Source organism: Nelumbo nucifera, chromosome 3 (assembly GCF_055504915.1).
Source record: "Nelumbo nucifera cultivar China Antique chromosome 3, China Antique-T2T, whole genome shotgun sequence".
In the NCBI taxonomy this organism is placed as follows: domain Eukaryota; kingdom Viridiplantae; phylum Streptophyta; class Magnoliopsida; order Proteales; family Nelumbonaceae; genus Nelumbo; species Nelumbo nucifera.
In genome coordinates, this window is record NC_142651.1 from 68,318,360 (window position 1) to 68,341,627 (window position 23,268).

The 23,268-nt window shown below is 41.7% G+C and overlaps 1 protein-coding gene across 2 annotated transcripts in view; it reads right to left on the reverse strand.

Moving 5' to 3' along the window:
- Positions 1–3,344: 3,344 nt before the first annotated feature.
- LOC104589235 (SET domain-containing protein) overlaps positions 3,345–23,268 on the reverse strand; it is an 82,383-nt gene continuing 62,459 nt past the window's right edge. For both annotated transcript variants that reach the window (XM_088901375.1, XM_010247485.3), the window contains exon 5: positions 3,345–4,263. In XM_088901375.1, the coding sequence (XP_088757501.1) occupies positions 3,646–4,263 (618 nt within the window). In that variant the 3' untranslated portion in view covers positions 3,345–3,645. The remainder of the gene's footprint in view (positions 4,264–23,268) is intronic.

Consider the following 23,268-nt stretch of genomic DNA (forward strand, 5'->3'; position numbering starts at 1 on the left):
ATTTTCTTATATTATTTCATGACAGTTATGGTAGTTAGGCCATATTTATTTGTTTTGTTTTCTTATGAAGTTAGTAGGGGTATTAGAGGAATTCTACCTATTATTTAAGTTACAGGTCTAAATAAGAATTAGTGGGGCAGCCAGACAATCAATCGCACCCTCTCTCTCTCTCTCTCTCTCTCTCTCTCTCTCTCTTTTCTTCTTCTCTTCTTCTCTTCTTCTCTTTTCTTCTTCTCTCTTCTCTCTTCTTCTCTTTAGTTCTGTGTTAATCTTTCTTCTCTCTTCTCTCTGAAATCACATCAGAAAACAAACTTTTTTCGTTTCTTTTTAATCAAGTTAGTATTAGAGCAAGGTTAGCTTGATCTGATCGGCTACATGACAACTCCTTAGGACTCGAAGTTCTGCAGAATTGCCTGATTCTTGGAGGTTGCTGGAGTATTGGAGATTGCCCAAGGAATTGAAAGACCCTTGGAGATTGCCCAGTGACCAAGAAGGATCAGAGAAGACATGTGAGTCCAAGACTAAGGTTTAAACAGAAGCAAGATTCAATTTTTATTGAAGCTGAAGGTGGTGATCAATGTTCTTCTGAAAAAGGTACATTCTTTAATGAGATCGACCTTGATTAGGGAAGCAGTTTAAGCCACTCTATGAGCAGTGGTAGATAGAATTATGTCTTCCTTGTTAGTTTCTCTAGGTTTTTCAAACCCTACGATCAGTTTTGGACTCAATGATTTATTTTTCTAACTGTAGATGATTCAGAAGATGATTATTGACTGAGAATGAATTCTTGATGATTGTTCTTGGTGGTTTTTTTTCAATTCTTTACGGTTTTCAACATAGAAAAAAGGTACTTTGGGGGTTTCTTTCTTGAAGTATTGACCTGTTAGTGTTCTATATAAAATGGAGAAGGATAGAAATCAGATGAAGACCAAGAGGAAGGATTTTTAGGGATTGGAAGCATGAATGAAAATTCTTTTCAGGTTACCACTGTTAGGTTTGATGGAACCAATTGCTTGGAATAGATCCAATCAGTAGTGATGGCCATTAGAGGTAGAGGTAAATTAGGCTATGTGACTAGGGATACAAAGAAGCCAGCCAAAGATGATACATCATATCCCAAATGGGGTTCAAGAGAACTATTTGGTGATGACTTAGCTATGCAACTCCTTAATGTTGTTAGGACTTATGAGCTGAAATGTGAAGTGAATAATTTCAAAAAAGGGGAGAAGCCAGTCTCAGTTTACTTTGCTACTCTAAAATCCTTATGACATGAAATTAACCACTTGGAGATAATCAAGTGGGAAAATCAGAGGGTTGCAACAACACATAGAAAGCTGATTGAAGCAAAACAAATAAATATGGCCTAACTACCATAACTGCCATGAAATAACACAAGGAAATAAACAAAAAATAAAGTGTGGGACTACATACTAACAACTATCTCTACAAAAACCTCCCTTCTAAATTCTATCCAAACTATAATTGGATGCATAAGAAATAAATCTGAATTCGAGTTCAATCGGATGTATTGGATTTCGGATTCCACATGAATTCAATATAATTAAACAAAAAAAAAAAATGAGAAGAGAAACAACTAAACCAGAACCAAACACCTGAAACACAAAACAGAAAAAAATCCAAAACCTAGAGAAAACAAAGAAGAGAGATTGTAACAGATGATTGTTGTCTTCTAAAATGATAAAGTGAATGGGAAAAAACATTCCTCCCTCTCTTTGATGGCTACGACGGAAAATGGCAAGATGATTATGAAAAGAATAACTACTAGGGATTTTTATTCTTGTTCCATTGGGAGTATTGAAATTGTGTAGATGTTAAGCCGAAGAATCCTCACCTAGTTAAACAGGTGATTTTGGAAGGAAAGACAACAATCTTTAAAATATGAAGAAGAGAACTGGAGAAAATGGAATTCTCTAGGTAATCTTTCAAGTTGCAATCGATGATTTATTAGATCCTAGGTTCCTAGTGTTAGCCGGTTCGGTTGTCTTGCCATTTAGTGTTTAAAATGAGTAATTAGAATAGGTCCTAGGATTGAGAGTTGTAGGTTGTCTTATTGAATTGGGTAAATTGTTTATACTATATGTATTATTTATAATAATAATAACTGGAGTCAGATTTTTATCGGGTCAAATGCATCTCCATCCAAATTTGATATGATTTTTAATCGGATTCTATTCATTCCATTTGAATCCAATCCAATAATGTATATAGTTCATCTGACTTTGAGATAATAGAATCATATATTGGGTTGGACCACAGAGTTTCAAGTACCATTAATAGACCTAGGCAGATTATTGTAGACTGACAAGATGACTTGTGGATTTCGTCGAGCACTTTCTCATGACGCAACCCCTAAGTCTGATCTAGTGCTGCCTCACAAAGTCACAAGGCGACTCATGAATCTGATTTGATGATGCCTCGTGAGGCAACTTGTGAGCCTAATCTAGTGCTGCCTGGCAGTTCGCAAGTCTCTCTCTTCTTGTATTGCCTCGTGAGTGATTCCCTAACTTCTTTATAGGACTAAACCAGCCTTATGTCGGTGATATTGTGGAATATTCTTTCATCAATCTTGCCATCTATGAGGATTTACTTCTTTTCCCTGAAATGCATTATTACTGTCTTATAATAGGTGTTGGAGAGAATGGGGTTTGGACAAAGGTGGGTTTAAATCGATTATGAAGTGTATTACTTCTGTGTCCTATCAGGTTCGGGTGAATGGTATTCCTAGCTACAAGGGGTCTTAGGCAAGGAGATCCTATCTCCCCTACATCTTTCTCTTGTGCTTTGTTTAGAAGTCTTCACTTGAAAAAAAAAACAAAAGTGGAAAAGCTCAGAAGCCATCAATTTATCTGGGGCTCCCTCCTTCAATTGGAAAATCCAAATGTAGACTCTTTAACATTTTAGCTGAGAGGGTTCAAAGAAAATCAAATAGTTGAAAGGAACAACTTCTTTCTCAAGCTGGCCTATGAAAATCAAATGATTGTAGCCAGTTAGTGAACCGCATTCTTAACCCTCTTGCTGGCTACCCTATGGATTTATTCTTTTGTGTGTAGGACATTGCTCATCTTTGCAGAAGCCTAGGCGTTTCTTTCAGTAAATTAGTATTAGTCCTAACAAAGCTGCTCATTTCACCGTGCAGAAAGGGCTTCTCAGTTCTGGAACCCTTTTTTGAAGTCGTCATTTTAGTCCAGTGTTTTCTGGGTCTTCTTGTAATGTTGGTAGTTGTAGACTTGTAGTTGCAGTTGTAGTAATCACTGTTTTTCCCTGTCTCTTTCTTGTTGCTTGTTCTTGTTGTCGTTGTATCTTTGCTGTTTGAGTGAATCTACTTTTCTACAAAAACCAATTGAGTTTCTATTTCCTATTATAAATGATGCCAAATGTGGAGAATCATACATAAATAAGGGTACTCGAGAGTCTAGAAAACAATAAATAGATGTGCAAAGTAAAGAACCATCCAGTTAAGCTAATTCTCAGAGAGCTCACTCTCGGGGGAAAAGAAAGAGAAAAAGGCAGGGGAATTGCGTTGGCAATGGCATTGTTCCTTCTCCCCCTACTTTTCTGCCTGCCAAAACGGCCACTTATGTCAACTTGAACATTTCCTCAAATATGTTTTCATCTTGGTTTGCATTATCTGGAGGAAGCATAGGTCCTAAGTTTCTTGAGAATCCTCCTCTCTGTCACACGCAATGTCAGGGAATGGTACAACTTCCTTTCTCTCATGCAACATGTCCTTAGTGCCTCCATGTCATCTTCTAATGAGTTCTGCCCATAGAAACTTTCCCGAATATCGACAAGTGAATGAAGTGCATCACATACATTTTTTGTTAACAACAAATCCTTGTCAATCTCTGTAGTCCCTAGTGGAACTTCGGCATTATTTTTGTGCAGTAATAGAATGTTCATGGATTCATTGATGTTCTCCACAGATGATACTCTGTTATTCAACTTATCATATACTACCTCAGGCAAGCAAATGATGTAGAGAAGAATCACAAGCTCTAGCTGTGGTTCTCCATCTGAAGAAATCTCAAAATATTCACAACTATGACTGATACACCCAGAAAAACCTAATCTCCTCCAAAACAACAGCCTTGCTCTGGTATATCGAGCAGAGAATAACGATGAGCTCCATTTAGTTACCAGGTTTAGCTCAATGTTAACAATGTCAAAAGGGTTATCTGGCTCCGTAAATCCATATCTGTGAAGTAATGCTGCATTACCCATGGAGCCATAGGTGTTAAAAACCTGAAAGAAAAAAAGGAATCATCATGTGAAAAACTCTAACTTTAGTTGTAAGGCTTTCTTGTAAAGGGACTGATTCCATAGAAGCAAAAGCTGCAGACAAAAAAAAGGTGCAAAAGGAAGTATAAGTCTAGCACCCTACTCCTTCAGCCTACACCAGTTGTGCTCATTAAATCATGCAAAGTTTCAAATCATGTAGAAGAAAGTCATTGTTAGAAGCAAAGGCTCCCTAAAAGTCATTCCAGCAAAAGGGTAAAACTAATTAACAAGTGAAAAGAATAGAAGCATTACATGAAAAGAAATTGGCATGATAAACAGGTATCGTGTGCTCAAGGCACTTCTTGTGTCTGTTTGTGTATGAGCAATGCAGACTACGACCACCTAGAGACAATAGGCTTAAGCATGGGAATTCTACACATGACAAAATCCCTCTCAGTTCTAAATTTCTTTTTATTGAAGAAAATGGCCATATGGAGCATTCTACACGCTGCCAATACGGAGTGTCTTCCATGACATGATTTCTGCGGATTACCCACATCATCAGTCCATTAGATACCCAGACCAGCAAGAAACACTAAAGCTCCATTTGGTTAGACAATGGCTGAACTGATGAAAGCCATAAAACACAAGAAAGATCTTATTATGGTTAAGAAAGGTGTTCTTTGAAAGCAACAGCATAGTAGAAGCTGAAGCCCAAAAAAGCAGTCAAAATATGAAGTTCAGTTGAAGCATTTTTTTCCCTCAATTTCTGGCTTTGAACAATCATTCTAAGCTTTATTTTCATCTTTGGAAGTCTAAAAGATCTTTCCAGTTTTCTTGGGCTTTGAAAGATCCTTTAGAAAGTCTAACCAAAGACCACCTAAGCCTGCTATGTTACAAGACCCTAATCAAGATGCTTTCAATTGGATACTGTAATCACTTCAAGCTTCTGATAAGAAAGTCATTCCGGTGTTCAAGAACTTGCATTGATGGAAAGCCCATACTAATAGCACACAGGAACAGGGTGGGTTCCCTAGAATTAATTTTGAGACCAAGAAAACCAGAAAGTGTACCCAAGGGTTGTTAGACAGTTTTGTATGCCCTTAGCTTCAATCAGAATGATGTACTTTATGAGTTTATTGTAAATGAATAAAGATACATATTTGATTCATGTTCCCTTGGTATGTTTCTGTGTATTGCCCTTAAACTGGACACTTAATGAGACTCGTGTTAGTTTAGAATGTTCACAGCCAGTGGGTCGGTCTGGGGAGACCTATCCTGACAAGGCTGACACTGTAGTGCCACCAAGTCGGTTGGGGTGGCCTGTCTCAGCTACCAGGGTGAGACCCTAGGCACATACAGTGTAGGATTAATTGAATCTTTGAACTGGACCAGATTTCCAGTATTGCCCTGGACCTTGAAGATTAATGGGCAAAACTGGAAAGTTACACCCGACCCCTAGACTCGATTATGATACTACACTAGGTGTCGGATTGGGCTGTCTTTGATGTACCAATCAGTGAGATCCTTAGAGGGGGTCAAAACCTGGGTATGTTGGGACAGTCCGAGAATTCATCTGAGTGGGTGATCATAGTGACAGGATCAGCCCCTTTGTCGGACAAAGGTAATGATCGGGGATGCACTCTCACTAATGGAAACCAAGACTGCCGGCAGCCGATTTCAACCGTTGAGATTTGTTTTGCAAAATATATTTTATATAAGATATAAAAGTATATATGTATGGTTTCTAAATTGTTTACAAGAAGGTTTTAATTCCCGGGATCCATATAAGTGGAGAGTGCAACACTGTTCCTTGTAGCCGAGGGAGAGGTCCTCTCTTGTCGGGTAGTGTATGATCATTATGGGCTGAGAGGTTAAGTGTAAGACCATTGAGGATAATGCCTGATGGGCTAATCTTGCATCTGCCCACAGTCCCTGGGTGTTACAAGGTGGCTTGCCCCAAGGACCACTTAGTGTAAGTGTTGGGCCCATAGAGCTCATTTGATGGGTTTCAGGGGGTACACTGTCTTCAGCAGTGCATTCGGCTAGGCCTTGTAACAAAGGTTGGGCTGAACCCATGTGGCTGATGTGTAGATCAATGCTTGGGTCCCACGCCATACAAGGAAGCCCAACTGGGCAGCAATTTGGAAGGTTTTTGAGTACATAACCTTAATGGGCCTTAAACCCATTTCGAACTGGGCTGATTTGATCAGTCATTTAAAGGGGGCGAATTCTGAAGTGGGTCAGCTAAAAGGATTGGGCTTAGACCCTATCCACTCAGAGAGTCCAAGATCTAAATAAGATTTAGATCTGGAAACCTCCTAATTAGATTAGGAGACAGCTGATCTGATTTGCAGATAAGATAAGGATTATCCCTTATCACTAAGGGACTTCTAACCCAAATATGATTTGGATTAGCAACTCCTAATCTGATTAGGAGCTGATCCCTTTGAGATTATAAAAGGGGAAGGGGGCGGCAGCCTTTTACATCATCAACAACATTCTTCTCTTAAAGAAAGAGAGATTGAGAGATTTCCTGCATACTGCGAATTCTCTCCTGCCGCCACCTTCCTGCCATTGCCATTCCTTCAGTTCGATCTCCAGTTCTTGGGAGCAATCAAGATTGGATCTTGATTTCAATCTTTTGTAAAAAGATTGGTTGGAGCTGTACTCAAGTCGTCCAGTTGATCCTTACGAAGGATCAAGTTCTTTTGAAGAACGTTGCTGATTCTGCTCCACCCTGCACTGCGCCATTTTCAGTGGGAGCAGATTTTGGATCCTTCCTTGGGCGTGAACACCTCCATTGGGAGATAGTATTTCTCCGTATCAGGTATAATCCTCTCCCACTCCTTTTGGTTCAGATCTGGTTCAGTTTATGGTTCAAGATTGATCCTTGAAAATATGATTTTCTAAATGGGGAATACGATTCCCAGTTGAAGGGAGAGATAAAATTTTTGAAATTCGCCCCTTATTCCGCAATCTTTGGGCGTCTATAGGATGGATCTCTCATCCCTTCAGTGGTATCAGAGCCATGGTTCAAATCTTGAACCAGTTTGTTTCAGATCTGAACCTGCGCAAATGGGCAGAAGGTGTTCTACCCGATTTGCGCAGATATGGGTTTTGGGAAATTTTGTTCCCAAAATTAATGGGCGAATAATCTGAAATTAATTTTATATAAATCTGATTATTATTTAGAATTGTTCTTTATGATTTTCTTGATTTATGGGCTGTTCGTACAAGAGGAGATCGAAATCTTGGTTTGCGCAGGGAACCTGCAAGATTTGCAGTTTCTTGATTTATTTATTACATTTGGTCTGTAAATAATTTTTTTTTTTTTTTTTTATTTTCTAGACTCAATGTATAGGTATTCGATTTGTTGTAATTATTAATAGAAATAGGATTTCTATTTATTTTAATTATGGATCGAAGATGGCGGCGCAGAAAGGGAGATATCGCAGAGAAGAAGATTTCGCAGATGGGAGAATCGCCATCTGCGATTTGCAGTTTGTGAAACTGCATTCTGTGATCTAACCTTTGTTTTGCAGGATGGATTGTGCGAACAGCCCTGATTTACTGATTGTTGCTTTTCTTTTATCAGTAATTAATTTCAGATTATTTTCTTGAATTAAAGATTTAATTAAAAATCAAACCCTAGACCCATTCGAACCAAGATTGGTTCAAACTGTTTGGACCGAATCTAGGGTTTAATCAAGGCTGAAAGTCGGCCCTAATTTTCCCACTAATGGGCCTAAGGATTGATATTTAATTGAATGGTTAATTCGGCCCAACCTGTAAAGGCCCAGTTTTAAACAGTTAAAACTGCTAAAAGCCCACTTAACCCTTAAAGCTATATGGGTTGAACCGTTCGGCCCATATACCTAGATAATGTTAATGGTTAATATTATGGATTTAAAATGGGCTTCAAATGGGCTTTACAGATAATTAATTGATTGGATCAATTTATCCCTGCATGTGATGTATGGATGTGTGATGTGCTACGTACATGGGCCATAAGTACTTGGCCCATGCTCAATCGACAGTGGCTCTTTCGCACACCATGGCTGAATGCACATCATTGCCATGGTGTCCCTTTTGGTCATTGGATGACCTCCCTCAGTGGTGGGCCCCACACCTCATCATGAGGTCTCGTGCGGAACCCTAGCCGATCTAGGCCCACCAAAATCTGGCTTTATGAAAGTCAGTGGGAGCCACTTTGGTTTGACCTAAAGATAAAACTAGGGCGTAATTATCTGTTCCCTCCAGATAATATGAGTGCATGTGATAGGGAGATTCATATGATGAACTCTCTAAAGGCCTTCCATCATTAGCACAAGGATGGGTCCTTCAGTAATGAGGAAACGCACCAGAAAATGGGCTATCCATTTGCTGTTGGGCTTGTCTAAGTGTTTCATAAGATGATAGGGGCGTCATAGACCGATGTGGGAGGGGCTTCACCAGAAAATGGGAACTCTCTCACGGTACCTTGGCGTTCACGAATATGATGGGTAAGCACTCACTGGATAGAAAGGTTTACCTGAAAACGGCTCTGAACCTTGTCTGACAGAGGCCAAAGGGAAAACGCATATGATGAGTGGATATGATCCTTCACAGAAAGGTGGTGGGGTTATGCAGCTGAAACAGTTGGCCTCATGCACCCTATGTGATTTCCCACATTTCCAGAGACAACCCGTAGTCTCCGTCGCTGAGAAAGGAGGGAAATCTCAGAGACGAATAAATGGAAATGGATCGTAGATTAAAATCCATATCTATGAAATGAACATGAATCAAATTAGGTCGTGGACTGATGTTTGCTCTTTTATCAGAAAATGGCAAACGGATCATTTGCAAAGCTACTTGATGACAACAAGTTGAAAGGCCCAAACTATGCTGACTGGTATAGGAACCTTATGTTGGTCTTAACCTCTGAGAAATTGGACAAGGTAGCAAAGAATCCTGCCCCGGATCGTCCGGGAGATAGGGCTTCTGAGGCCCGAAGAAGAGAATACCAAGAATGGGAGGAGAAAAATTCCCTTGCCCGCTGCTATATCATTGCCTCCTTGGACAATCCAATTCAGAGGCAGTTCGATCAGATCGAACTTGCTAAAGACGTATTGGACAGTCTTAGGACAATGTACGAAGAGCAGAATCGTTCTACTCGGCAGAAGGTCTTGAAACAGTTCATGACCGCGCAGATGTCCAAGGGCCAACAAGTTCACGACCATTGTCTTCGGATGATGGGCTATATCAACGAACTAGAGGCTCTTGGATCCGGGCTGGATCTGGTAACTCAGATCGATGCTATTCTCAACTCTCTGCCTCCATCCTTTAATCCATTCATCATGAACTACAACATGAACAAGCTGAACGTCAGCTTGCAGGAACTCAGCAATATGTTGCAGAGGGCCGAAGAATTGATTAAAAAGGATGAGCCCATTGCCATGCTTGTTGAAACTGGCAAATCGGGCAAGAAAAGGAAGGCAAAGAGAAAGCCCCAGAAAAAGGCTGCCAAACCCAAGAAACAGAGGAAGGACAAGGCATCAGATGCCTGTCATTTTTGCAAGAAGACCGGCCACTAGAAAAGGAATTGTCTTGCCTACCTAGAATCCAAGAAAGGTAATTTCGAAACTTGTGTTATAGAAACCAATTTGTTGGTAGCTTCTACGTCCTGGTGTATTGACTCCGGGGCTTCAACTCATGCGTGTAACTCACTGCAGGGGTTCAAGGTAAGTAGAAGGCTGAGTGAGGGATAAGTCACACTTTACTTGGGGACCACTGCAACTGTTGCAGCCGCGGCCATAGGAACCGTGGAATTATATTTTAGAGAAGGAATAATTGTATTGAAAGATTGTCTTTATGTACAAAATTTAAGAAGAAATTTGATTTCTGTCTCAAAACTGTGTGCAGATGGTTATTCTGTCTTCTTTAGTAATACGATTACTATTAAAAAAAACAACAGATTCATCGCATACGGGGAACTGGAGAACGGTCTCTATGTTCTACATCCTTCTCTAGAAACTAACATAACCGAAACTACGTCGGTTGAAAACCCCAAGAAGAGAGCCCGTGATACAGCTAATCCCACGTGTCTGTGGCATTACCGACTTGGCCACATCGGTGTTGACCGAATCACAAGGTTGGTAAAGGATGGTCCTTTGGATTTTCTAGCTGTAGAAGATCTTCCCACCTGTGAGCCTTGCCTACAAAGCAAGATGACGAAACGGCCATTTGACGGTAAGCCTGAAAGATGTACAGGCACACTTGACCTAATACATACTGATGTATGTGGTCCCCTGAGTGTTAGGACACGAAATCAACACGTGTATTTCATCACCTTCACAGATGATTTTTCACGATATGGTTACGTGTACCTAATGAGACACAAGTCTGAATCCTTTGAAAAGTTCAAAGAGTTTAGACAAGAGGTCGAGAAACAGTTAGGGAGAGAAATTAAAGCCCTTCGATCCGATCGAGGTGGCGAATATCTCTCTGACGAATTCAGGGACTACTTAAAGGACAATGGGATAGTATCACAATTAGCTCCTCCTGCTACACCACAACTTAACGGTGTTTCAGAGAGGAGGAATAGGACCTTATTAGATATGGTCCGGTCGCTTCTCATACACTCAGAGTTACCCACATCCTTTTGGGGTTACGCATTAGAGGCTGCGATTTATGTGCTGAATCGGGTTCCAACCAAATCGGTTCCGAATACTCCATATGAACTTTGGACCGGAAAGAAACCAAGTGTCAGACACTTGAAGATTTGGGGTTGTCCAGCACACGTCAAAAGAACGAGTGCAGACAAGTTGGAATCTAAGACCAGCCGTTGCCTATTTGTAGGCTACCCAAAAGGCTCTGTAGATTACCTTTTCTATGACCCAAGTGAGAAGAAAGTGTTCTGCAGTCGAAATGCGCAATTCTTGGAAACCGACTATATCTTGGACACCCATCGTCAGGAAGTTGTTCTGGATGAGGAGAGCTCAGGAGCAGTGGGAGATGTCCCACAAGTTCCAGGTAGTGACCAACTTAGAAGATCCACTCGGGCATCCAGGCCACCAGTCCGTTATGGTTATGACCAGGATAGTTACCTGGTGGAAACCTTGACTAGTGAGGAGGATCCCGTGACTTACGCGTAAGCTATGTTGGACATAGATTCCCAGAAGTGGGTGGAGGCCATGAGAGCGGAGATGGACTCAATGGAGACCAATGGAGTCTGGACTCTAGTAGATCCGCCCTCCGGGGTAAAGGCAATCGGTTGCAAATGGATTTACAAGAGGAAGAAGGGCCCCGATGGTAAAGTTGAGACCTTCAAGGCTCGTCTGGTGGCGAAAGGGTACACTCAGAAAGAGGGCATCGATTATGAGGAAACCATTTCGCCTGTGGCCATGCTTAAATCCATTAGGATCCTGCTAGCTGTAGCAGCATACCACGATTATGAGATTTGGCAAATGGATGTCAAAACTGCATTCCTGAACGGAGATCTTACTGAAGATATCTATATGCAGCAGCCGCAAGGCTTCATTGCTGCAGGTCAGGAAAACATGGTATGTAAACTTAACAGATCCATTTATGGGCTTAAGCAAGCTTCTAGAAGTTGGAACATCCGTTTTAACTCTGCTGTCGAATCGTTTGACTTCGAGCAGAATCCGGATGAACCCTGTGTCTACAGGAAGTACAGTGGGGATAAGGTTACCTTCTTGGTTCTGTATGTAGATTACATTCTACGTATTGGGAATGATGTGAGAATGTTAACTACGGCGAAAGTATGGCTTTCGCAGCAATTCTCCATGAAAGATCTTGGAGAAGCCTCCTATATACTGGGTCTTCGACTCTATAGAGATAGATCGAAGCGGATAATAGGACTATCCCAATCTGCTTACATTTACAAAATAGTCAAAAGATACAGCATGGAAAACTCCAAGAAAGGAAATGTTCCTTTCAGGCACGGAGTCACTCTCTCCAAAGAAGATGTCTCCCAAGACTTCTGAGGAGATTGATGGCATGAAAGACGTTCCCTATGCCTCTGCCGTAGGGAGCATCATGTATGCCATGCTGTGCACTCGTCCTGACATTGCTCAGGCAGTGAGTGTAGTAAGCAGATTTCAGGCCAACCCAGGGCAGGAGCATTGGACTGCTGTGAAAAACATACTTAAGTACCTTCGAAGGACAAAAGAGTTTTGTCTAGTGTTCGATGGTAGCTCACTACAGATCCAGGGGTTTACAGATGCCGATTTCCAATCAGACCCAGATGATAGAAAGTCTACATCTAGATATGTCTTCACGATAGGATCATGTGTTGTTTCCTGAATGTCAGCAAACAGGGGTCCTAACTAGCAAATTAATAGTCCACAACCCAAGCCGAAAGCATTGCCGTAAGTGAGGATGCCTTATGAATGAAGGTGTTCATTCCTGAATTTGGAATTCAGCACATCACCCGTTCCACTGCTGTATGACAACGCTGGACCTACAGGAGGATAGTGTAAAGAGGTAGCATCAGCGGAGAATGTGATAGACCCATTGACTAAGCCATTGACACAGAATGTGTTTATGAAACACATGGAAAGTCTGGGACTCCGGCTAGTACTTGATTGGACCTAAGTGCAAGTGGGAGCTGTTAGACAGTTTTGTATGCCCTTAGCTTCAATCAGAATGATGTACTTTATGAGTTTATTGTAAATGAATAAAGATACATATTTGATTCACGTTCCCTTGGTATGTTTTTGTGTATTGCCCTTAAACTGGACACTTAATGAGACTCGTGTTAGAATGTTCACAGCCAGTGGGTCGGTCTGGGGAGACCTATCCTGACAAGGCTGACACTGTAGTGCCACCAAGTCGGTTGGGGTGGCTTGTCTCAGCTGCCAGGGTGAGACCCTAGGCACATACAGTGTAGGATTAATTGAATCTTTGAACTGGACCAGATTTCCAGTATTGCCCTGGACCTTGGAGATTGATGGGCAAAACTGGAAAGTTACACCCGACCCCTAGACTCGATTATGATACTACACTAGGTGTCGGATTGGGCTGTCTTTGATGTACCAATCAGTGAGATCCTTAGAGGGGGTCAAAACCTGGGTATGTTGGGACAGTCCGAGAATTCATCTGAGTGGGTGATCATAGTGACAGGATCAGCCCCTTTGTCGGACAAAGGTAATGATCGGGGATGCACTCTCACTGATGGAAACCAAGACTGCCGGCAACCGATTTCAACTGTTGAGATTTGTTTTGCAAAATATATTTTATATAAGATATAAAAGTATATATGTATGGTTTCTAAATTGTATACAAGAAGGTTTTAATTCCCGGGATCCATATAAGTGGAGAGTGCAACACTGTTCCTTGCAGCCGAGGGAGAGGTCCTCTCTTGTCGGGCAGTGTATGATCATTATGGGCTGAGAGGTTAAGTGTAAGACCATTGAGGATAATGCCTGATGGGCTAATTTTGCATCTGCCCACAGTCCCTGGGTGTTACAAGGTGGCTTGGCCCAGGGACCACTTAGTGCAAGTGTTGGGCCCATAGAGCTCATTTGATGGGTTTCAGGGGGTACACTATCTTCAGCAGTGCATTCGGCTAGGCCTTGTAACAAACGCTGGGCTGAACCCATGTGGCTGGTCTGCAGATCAATGCTTGGGTCCCACGCCATACAAGGAAGCCCAACTGGGCAGCGATTTGGAAGGTTTTTGAGTACATAACCTTAATGGGCCTTAAGCCCATTTCGAACTGGGCTGATTTGATCAGTCATTTAAAGGGGTGAATTCTGAAGTGGGTCAGCTAAAAGGATTGGGCTTAGACCCTATCCACTCAGAGAGTCCAAGATCTAAATAAGATTTAGATTTGGAAACCTCCTAATTAGATTAGGAGACAGCTGATCTGATTTGCAGATAAGATAAGAATTATCCCTTATCACTAAGGGACTTCTAACCCAAATATGATTTGGATTAGCAACTCCTAATCTGATTAGGAGCTGATCCCTTTGAGATTATAAAAGGGGAAGGGGGCGGCAACCTTTTCCTGCATACTGCGAATTCTCTCCTGCCGCCACCTTCCTGCCATTGCCATTCCTTCAGTTCGATCTCCAGTTCTTGGGAGCAATCAAGATTGGATCTTGATTTCAATCTTTTGTGAAAAGATTGGTTGGAGCTGTACTCAAGTCGTCCAGTTCATCCTTACGAAGGATCAAGTTCTTTTGAAGAACGTTGCTGATTCTGCTCCACCCTGCACTGCGCCATCTTCAGTGGGAGCAGATTTTGGATCCTTCCGTGGGCGTGAACACCTCCATTGGGAGATAGTATTTTTCCGTATCAGGTATAATCCTCTCCCACTCCTTTTGGTTCAGATCTGGTTCAGTTTATGGTTCAAGATTGATCCTTGAAAATATGATTTTCTAAATGGGGAATACGATTCCCAGTTGAAGGGAGAGATAAAATTTTTGAAATTCACCCCTTATTCCGCAATCTTTGGGCGTCCATAGGATGGATCTCTCATCCCTTCAAGGGTATCAGTTATTCTTTGGATGCTTAGGCTTGTGTATAACTAACCCTAACTAATAACCAAATGATGATGGCTTGGTTGGTAATGTCTCTGGGTGGTTAAGACAGTGTATGCCCTTAGCTCCAATCAGATTGATGTACATTATGACATTTATTGTAAATGAATAAAGTACATATTTGATTCATGTTATAGTGGTGTGTTTCTGTGTAATACCCTTAAACTGGACACATAATGAGACTCGTGTTAGTTTAGAATGTTCACAGTCGTTGGATAAGTCTGGGGAGATTTATCCTGCTAAGGCTGACACTGATGTGCTGCCAAGTGTTGGGGTGGCCTGTCTCAGCTGCTAGGGTGAGACCCGAGGTACATGCAGTGTAGGTTTACTTGAAACACTGAACCGGACCAGATTTCCAGTATTGCCCTAGACCTTGGTGATTAGTGGGCAAAATTGGAAAGTTACACCTGACCCCTAGACTCGATTATGATACTGCACTAGGTGTCGGATTGGGCTGTCTTTGATATACCAATCAGTGAGATCCTTAGCGGTGATCAAAACCTGGGTATGTTGGGACAGTTCGAGAATTCATCTGAGTGGGTGATCATAGTGACAGGATCAGTCCCTTTGTCGGACAAAGGTAATGATCGGGGATGCACTCTCTGATGGAAACCAAGACTGTCGGCAGCCGATTTCAATTGTTGAAATTTGTTTTGCAAAATATATTTTATATACGAATATAAATATATATATATTATGGTTTCAAAATGTTTGCAAAAGGTTTTAATTCCCGGGATCCATGTGAGCAGAGAGTGCAGCACTGTTCCTTGCAACCGAGGGAGAGGTCTTCTCTTGTCGGGCAATGTATGATCATTATGGGCTGAGAGGTTAAGTGTAAGACCATTGAGGGTAATACCTGATGGGCTAATCTTGCATCTGCCCACAGTCCCTGGGTTTTTATAAGGTGGTTTGGCCCAGGGACCACTTAGTGTAAGTGTTGGGCCCATTAGGAGTCCATGTGATGGGCTGAGAGGGTTCGCTGTCTTTTTAGTGAATTTGGCCAGGCCTTGTAACAGAGGCTGGGCTGAACCCATGTGGCTGATGTGTAGATATGTTTGGTCCCACGCCATACAAAGAAGCCCAACTGGGCAACATGTTGGAAGCATTTTGAGCACTTAGACTTATTGGGCCTAAATCCCATTTCAAACTGGCCTAATTTGATTAGTTAAATAAGGGGGTGGATCTGTGATTAAATCAGCAGATAGAATAGGGTCTTACCCTATCCACTCAGAGAGTCCAAATCTGAATTCAGATCTGGAAACCTCCTAATGAGATTAGGAGAGAGCTGATCTAATTTGCAGATAAGATAAGGGCTTATCCTTATCTCTTAAAGAGGACTCCTTATCCAAATACAGATTTGGATTAGGAAACTCCTAATGAGATTAGGAGCTCTCTTTATGCCTATAAAAGGAGGAGGGGGCGAACCATTCAGTTCATCCCATGCATCCCAGAAATCTCAGAGATCAGATCTCAGAGCACCCAAAGAGAAGACATCAACAGTGTAGCTACGCCATCTTCTCCCTGCGATTTCCTCCAATTGCCGCCACAGCCAGTTCGATCTCCATCCTTTGTAGGAGCGATCAAGAAGTGTCTTGATATCGGTCTTTGGAGAAAGGCTGACCAGAAGTCGTGCACACTGCCTCCACCGAATTCTTGCTGAAGAATTCGGTTCATTGGACAGACCCTGCTGATTCTGCTCCACCATTCACCGTGTCATCTTCAGTGGGAGCAGTCTTTGGAGTCTTTCTTTGGGCGTGAACACTTTCGTTGGGAGATATTGCATCTTCGTATCAGGTATATCCCTCTCCTACTGTTTTGGTTCAGATCTGGTTCGGTTCTTGGTTCAAGATTGATCATTGAATAATGCAATTTTTCTAAAACAAGGAATGCGATTCCCACATGGAAGAGAGAAATTTTTGAAATTTTGCCCTACCTTCCTACAGTACTCGACTATCCATATGATGGATCTCTCATCCCTTCAATAGCGGAGACCTGGGTCAATTCTTGCTGTCACCAGGTTGGGGGTTGTGTAGACAACCCTAAATAGTTTTGATTACTGGTTGTTGAGTTTTGGGTTGATATTACTTGTTTTTATTTACATAGCATAGTAGTTAGGGAGTTATTGGGCCTTAGGCCCTTTAGTTCATGTTTTGTACTCTCTTTTTTTTTTGTGAGTATATAATCTAATGAAAGGGGTAGCCAGACCTAATTTTTTGGCTTCTCCCATTCTCTTTTGTCTCTCTTCTCTTTCTTTCTCTGCAGAAACCTTCTCTTCTCTTTCTTTTCTTCTTTCGTTTATAGTTTTTATATCAAAATAGTGTTAGACAGTTTTGTACGCCCTTAGCTTCAATCAGAATGATTTACTTTATGAGTTTATTGTAAATGAATAAAAGTGCATATTTGATTCATGTTCCCTTGGTATGTTTCTGTGAAATACCCTTAAACTGGACACTTAATGAGACTCGTATTAGTTTAGAATGTTCACAGCCAGTGGGTCGGTCTGGGGAGACCTATCCTGATAAGGCTGACACTGTTGTGCCACCAAGTCGGTTGGGGTGGCCTGTCTCAGCTGCCAGGGTGAGACCCTAGGCACATACAGTGTAGGATTAATTGAATCTTTGAACTAGATCAGATTTCCAGTATTGCCCTGGACCTTGAAGATTAATGGGCAAAACTGGAAAGTTACACCCGACCCCTAGACTCGATTATGATACTGCACTAGGTGTTGGATTGGGGTGTCTTTGATGTACCAATCAGTGAGATCCTTAGCAAGGGTCAAAACCTAGGTATGTTGGGACAGTCTAAGAATTCATCTGAGTGGGTGATCATAGTGACAGGATCAGCCCCTTTGTCGGACAAAAGTAATGATTGGGGTTGCACTCTCACTGATGGAAACCAAGACTACTGGCAACCGATTTCAAACGTTGAGATTTGTTTTGCAAAATATATTTTATATGAGATATAAAAGTATATATATTATCGTTTCTAAAATGTTTGCAAAAGGTTTTAATTCCCGGGATCCATATAAGTAGAGAGTGCAACACTGTTCCTTGAAGCCGAGGGAGAGGTCCTCTCTTGTCGGGCAGTGTTTGATCATTATGGGCTGAGAGGTTAAGTGTAAGACCATTGAGGATAATACCTGATGGGCTAATCTTGCATCTACCCACAGTCCCTGGGTGTTACAAGGTGGCTTGGCCCAGGGACTACTTAGGGTAAGTGTTGGGCCCACAGAGCCCATTTGATGGGTTTCAGGGGGTGCACTGTCCATAGTAGTGTATTCGGCCAGGCCTTGTAACAAAGGCTAGGCCGAACCCATGTGGCTGATGTGTAGATCAATGCTTGGGTCCCACACCATACAAGGAAGCCCAACTGGGCAGCAGTTAGGAAGGCCAAGTGAGCTCATAAGCTTAATGGGCCTAAAGCCCATTTCGAACTGGACTAATTTAATAAGTTAAATATGGGCGAATTCTGAGATGGATCAACAGATAGGATAGGGTCTTAACCCCATCCACTCAAAGAGTCCAGATCTGAATATGATTCAGATCTAGAAACCTCCTAATGAGATTAGGAGAAGGCTGATCTAATCTGCAGATAAGATAAGGGTTTATCCTTATCACCTAAAGAGATGTCTGATCCAAATATGATTTGGATCAGCAGCTCCTAATTGGATTAGGAGCTGATCTTTTGGGGTTACAAAAGGAGGAAGCGGCAGCCTTTAGAAGACATACTCACATCCTCTTCAGAGCAAAAAAATCACAGAAGAAAGATTTCTGCAATCCCTGCGAAAATCTTTCTTGCCGCCTCCTTCCTACAGCCGCCAGACATCCAGTTCGATCTGCAACTCTGTGGGAGAAGTCAAGATTCGATCTTGACATCAATTCTTTGTGAAAGAATTGATAGGAAGCTGTGCTCACGTGCCGTCCTGCTGTTTCTTGCGAAGGACAGAGTTCTTGGAGAAGAACACTGCTGATTCTGCTCTATCCTACACTACGCCATCTTTAGTGGGAGCAGTCTTTGGATCCTTCCTTGGGCGTGAACACCTTCGTTGGGAGATATTATTTCTCCGTATCAGGTATAATCCTCTCCTACTCTTTTTGGTTCAGATTTGGTTCAGTTTATGGTTCAAGATTGATCATTGAAAATATGATTTTCTAAATAGGGAATGCGATTCCCAGTTGAAGGGAGAGAAATTTTTGTTGAAATTCGCCCCTTTATTCTGCAAGATTTGGGCGTCCATACGATGGATCTCTCATCCCTTCAAACAGGTCATCCAAACTTTTCTACTTTGGTATCAAAGCAATTTTAAAGATTTTTTGAGCTGCTCCATCATGCAGCCCTAGATCGTTCAACTGCATGATGAGGTAAAGGGCTGATCAAAGACTTCAACTAAGATTTTTTTTTTTTTTTTTTTTTTTGTGGATTTACAACTCCCAATAGCTGGTCTAGGGTTTAACACCAAAATCAGGAAGAACTGGACAAAGGGGGAGAGTCCAAATTTAGTAGGACTCTTCATTTTTGACCTAGGAAGTGGCACTCTAGTTTTCTAGGGTTCATTGAGGTTTTTTGAAGGAGGCGGTTCAAGTCCCAGCCTTTTTGGAGGCTTCTAAAGGGAGCGGTAGCCTCTTTTCTCTCTTCTCCCACTCCCATGGAAAAGGGAGTCTTTGGAGGGAGGGGCTTCTAGGGTACCAGGAAGGTGTTTGAGGTTTCTAAAGGAGATAAATACCTTTCTTTTCATTTCAAATTGATTTCCTAATCTATTCTAGAAGTTATGGAGGGTTGTGGAGTTGAAAACAAATTTGCAAATGAAATGAGACCAGGGGAAGGAGGTGTTGGAGAGCTCTTTGGGGTTGGGACCATCACTACAATCAAGTTGGATGGTACAAACTGCTTAGAATGGTTACAATCTGCAAAATTGGCCATTGGTGCTCATGGGAAATTGGGGTATGTCACCGGTGAGGAAAAGAAACCTGAAACTAATTACTCCCAATGGGTACAAGAGAACTACATGATGATGACTTGGCTGTGCAATACCATGTTGCCCATATAAGTAAGAACTTTTTATGGGCTAACACAAGTAAGGAGATTTGGGGTGGAGTAGCAGAAACCTATTCACATAATGAGAATGTTGCTAGAGCCTACCAGTTGAGAAACCAAGTGATTGCTACAAGGCAAGGAGATAAGTTTGTTGCTATTTATTTTTCAACCCTCAAAACCTTATGGCAGGAAATAGGTCATTTGGAGACTGTGGTTTGGGAAAGTAGCAAAGATGCAGCAACTTATCAGAAACTGGTAGAGAAGAATAGGGTTTTTGAGTTTCTAATTGGACTTAACCCTATGTATGACATCGCACAACAGCATATTCTTTCCCAAGACGGTGTAATTCTCTCTCAGGCATATGCATGTATTTGGAGAGGAGAGTAGGAGGAAATGAACCGAGGAAGGACAAGGGTGGAAATGAATCGAGGAAGGACAAGAAGGATCTAATTTGTGACTACTGCAAGAAACCTAAACATACTAGAGATACCTGTTGGAAGCTTTACCCACACCTTGTACCGACCCGGCTCAGAAACAAGAAGTTAAACGTGAATATGGCAGTGACTGGTGATTTATCAGGACCATCTACTACAACTTCTCTAGAGTCTGTTGCAACAACTGTAGTGAGGGCCGAATTGGGAAAGATATGTGCAGTTTCTGATTCAGAGGGATACAACCAGTTCCAACTCATTATCAAGTGGACAGCAAGGTGCAAGTGGATCAAGAGGTAGCCATTCTACTTTGTTTGCACATACAGGTAGTTCACATGCCATTGCAAATTATGTGTTGTTAGAATGACTAGTTAGTTGCTTCAGCTGTTATAGTATTTTATGCTAGTGTTGTCAGCTTGTTTACTATCTTTTATTATTGTTTTTTTTATTAGAGTGTGCCACCAGGTGCAAGGATGTAATTTTTCCTTTTATTTTTATCTCATTAATATCAACAGAAAGCTGGGAGCCGCCAGCCTAATGTTTTGGCTCCCAAACAGTAGATCTTTCTTCTTCTTCTCTTCTCTTCCTTCTTCTCTCTTCTCCCTTTCTTCTCTTCTTCCAAGAAGAAAACATGGTATCAGAGCGAACTTCTGGGCAATAGGAGGACTTTTCTCTCTAAACTACATCTCCACTCGTCAGTTTCTTTTATTTCTTGAACAGTGAGGTGCAAGAGCCCAATTGGACTGGTCAGAATTCTCAGACTATGATTTCTCTGGGTTCTTCCTTGGTCATAACACCAAGGAAACCCTAGTGGGTGAGAGCTGATGCTGTGAAGGCTGCATTCTTGTTATGATCACCTTCGTACAGGTGCTGTATAAGGGGTTGTGTGCTCCCTCGTTACAGGTATGTGCTGCCTTTTTTCTCGGTGCGGTTTGTGTGGCCTAATGGTGATTGAAGACTGATTTTTTGGGTCTGTTAGTTACTGGTAGTGGTGCTTTCAACAGTGGTGTTCCATTCTAGGAAGCAGATTAGTGTGTGTTGGGTAGTAGAAATAGGGCGGAGACCTATTTCTGTGTACATCAGTGGTTCCTTTTGAATTGTAGAACCTGCCCAACATGGCAAATGATGATTCAGCTTCGTCTGGGGTTACATCAACTCGTGGTATAGCTGGTATGAATGCTGAGAATATGTTTTTTCCGATGCCAACCACCCCTTTGAATGGTTTGAGCTATCTAGAGTGGGCTAAAGGTATAAAACTATATGTTACAGCTAGGGGAAAGCTGGTAAAAGAACCTAAAGGTGAGACAGCTGAACATGATAGGTGAGATTAGGAGAACAGTATGGTGATGTCTTGGCTACTTGCAGCCACGGAACCAAGTGTAAAGAAGAATTTTATATGGGCAGAGACTGCAAATGAGATATGAGAACAAGCTAAAACTACCTACTCTGAGCAAAGACACTATGCTAAGATTTATCAGTTACAGGCTGAATCCTCAACCTGTAAACAGGGTGACCGCAGTTTGTCAGCATATTATACAGCTATTACTTCTATTTGGAAGGAGTTGGATCACTATCAGACTATGGAGTAAAAAAATGATGATGCCAAAGCCTATAAGAAGTTGGTATCTCAGCAGCGGGTCTTTGCTTTCTTGTTCGGACTGAATCCTATGTATGAGCCTCTAAGAGTTCAGGTTTTGGGAAGTCATGAATTGTCTTCAGTCTAAAAGGTGTATGACTTGGTTCAGTCCGAGGAAAGTAGACGTTGTGTAGTGGTTGCAAATGAGGGGGAGCGGCAGATTGCATTAGCTGCAACAGGTGGTACTAATGTAGGAGAGAAAAGTGGTGATCCTAAGAAAGTTGATGACAAGGACAAGTTGTGGTGCACTCACTGCCGGCGCTCAAGACATACTCATGATACATGCTAGGAGCTCTTTGGAAAACCGAAGTGGGCTGTAAAAAAGGAAGAGCAGGGTAAGATGTAGGGCCAAAAGAAGTACAATGCAGCAAATATGGCAGCTCAAAATTCTCAGTCTACTGGTAAGCCTGGTGCTACACAGGAACAGTCCACTAGTTTTGACCCTAAGGAAGATTTCATGAACTCATTCCGTAATCATCTGGAATTGTAGGGTAGGGCTCTACGTCAAATGGACAACTCAGTTACTAGTACTCCCTCTACTTCATTTGCATCTACATCAAGTAATGTGGTCTCTGCCTTCCATGTTTCCACTGCCACTGATTCCCCTTGGGTTATTGATTTAGGGGCCTCGAACCACATGACTGGTAAGCCAAATCATTTCCAATATTATAGCTTGTTGTCCGGAAGAGATAAGGTGAGGTTTGCAGAAGGATCATTCTCATCCATTGCAAGTTAGGGATCAATATCTCTTCCTCATGGCCTCAACCTAATAATGTGTTACACATACCTAGACTTCCTATCAATTTGCTTTCCATTAGTAGTATCACAAATTCTTTAAATTGTAGTGTAACATTTTTTCCTAGTTTGTGTATTTTTTAGGATCTAACTTCTAGGAGGACGATTGGTAGAGGAAGCTTGGTAGATTCTCTATACTCTCGACAACAAGGTTGGTTTCTCGGTGTCATCTTCAATTGGGTCATCTTCAGTCACATTGTCAGTTGGGTCAGTCCAATAAGAGTCAAGTTTTTTTGTGGCATAATCGTCTAGGTCATGTGTCCTTTGAAACATTAAAGTGTTTGTTTCCATCCTTATTCAAGTCATGTTAGGTGCTAGAGTTTCAGTGTCAAACATGTCAATTGAGTAAACAATGTACAACAACTTTTCATTCAAGTAATAAAAGAGCAAATTTCCCTTTCCATATTGTGCACTCTGATGTCTGGGGGCCTACTACTATAATTTCTGAGGGTGGATATAAATACTTTATCACCTTGATTGATGACTTTTCTCGTTATCACCTTCTAGAGGATGGTGTGCACATAATTTCACGTTGAGATTCAGATCTTTCAATCAGATAACGTGAAAGAATATTTCCATGGTGAGC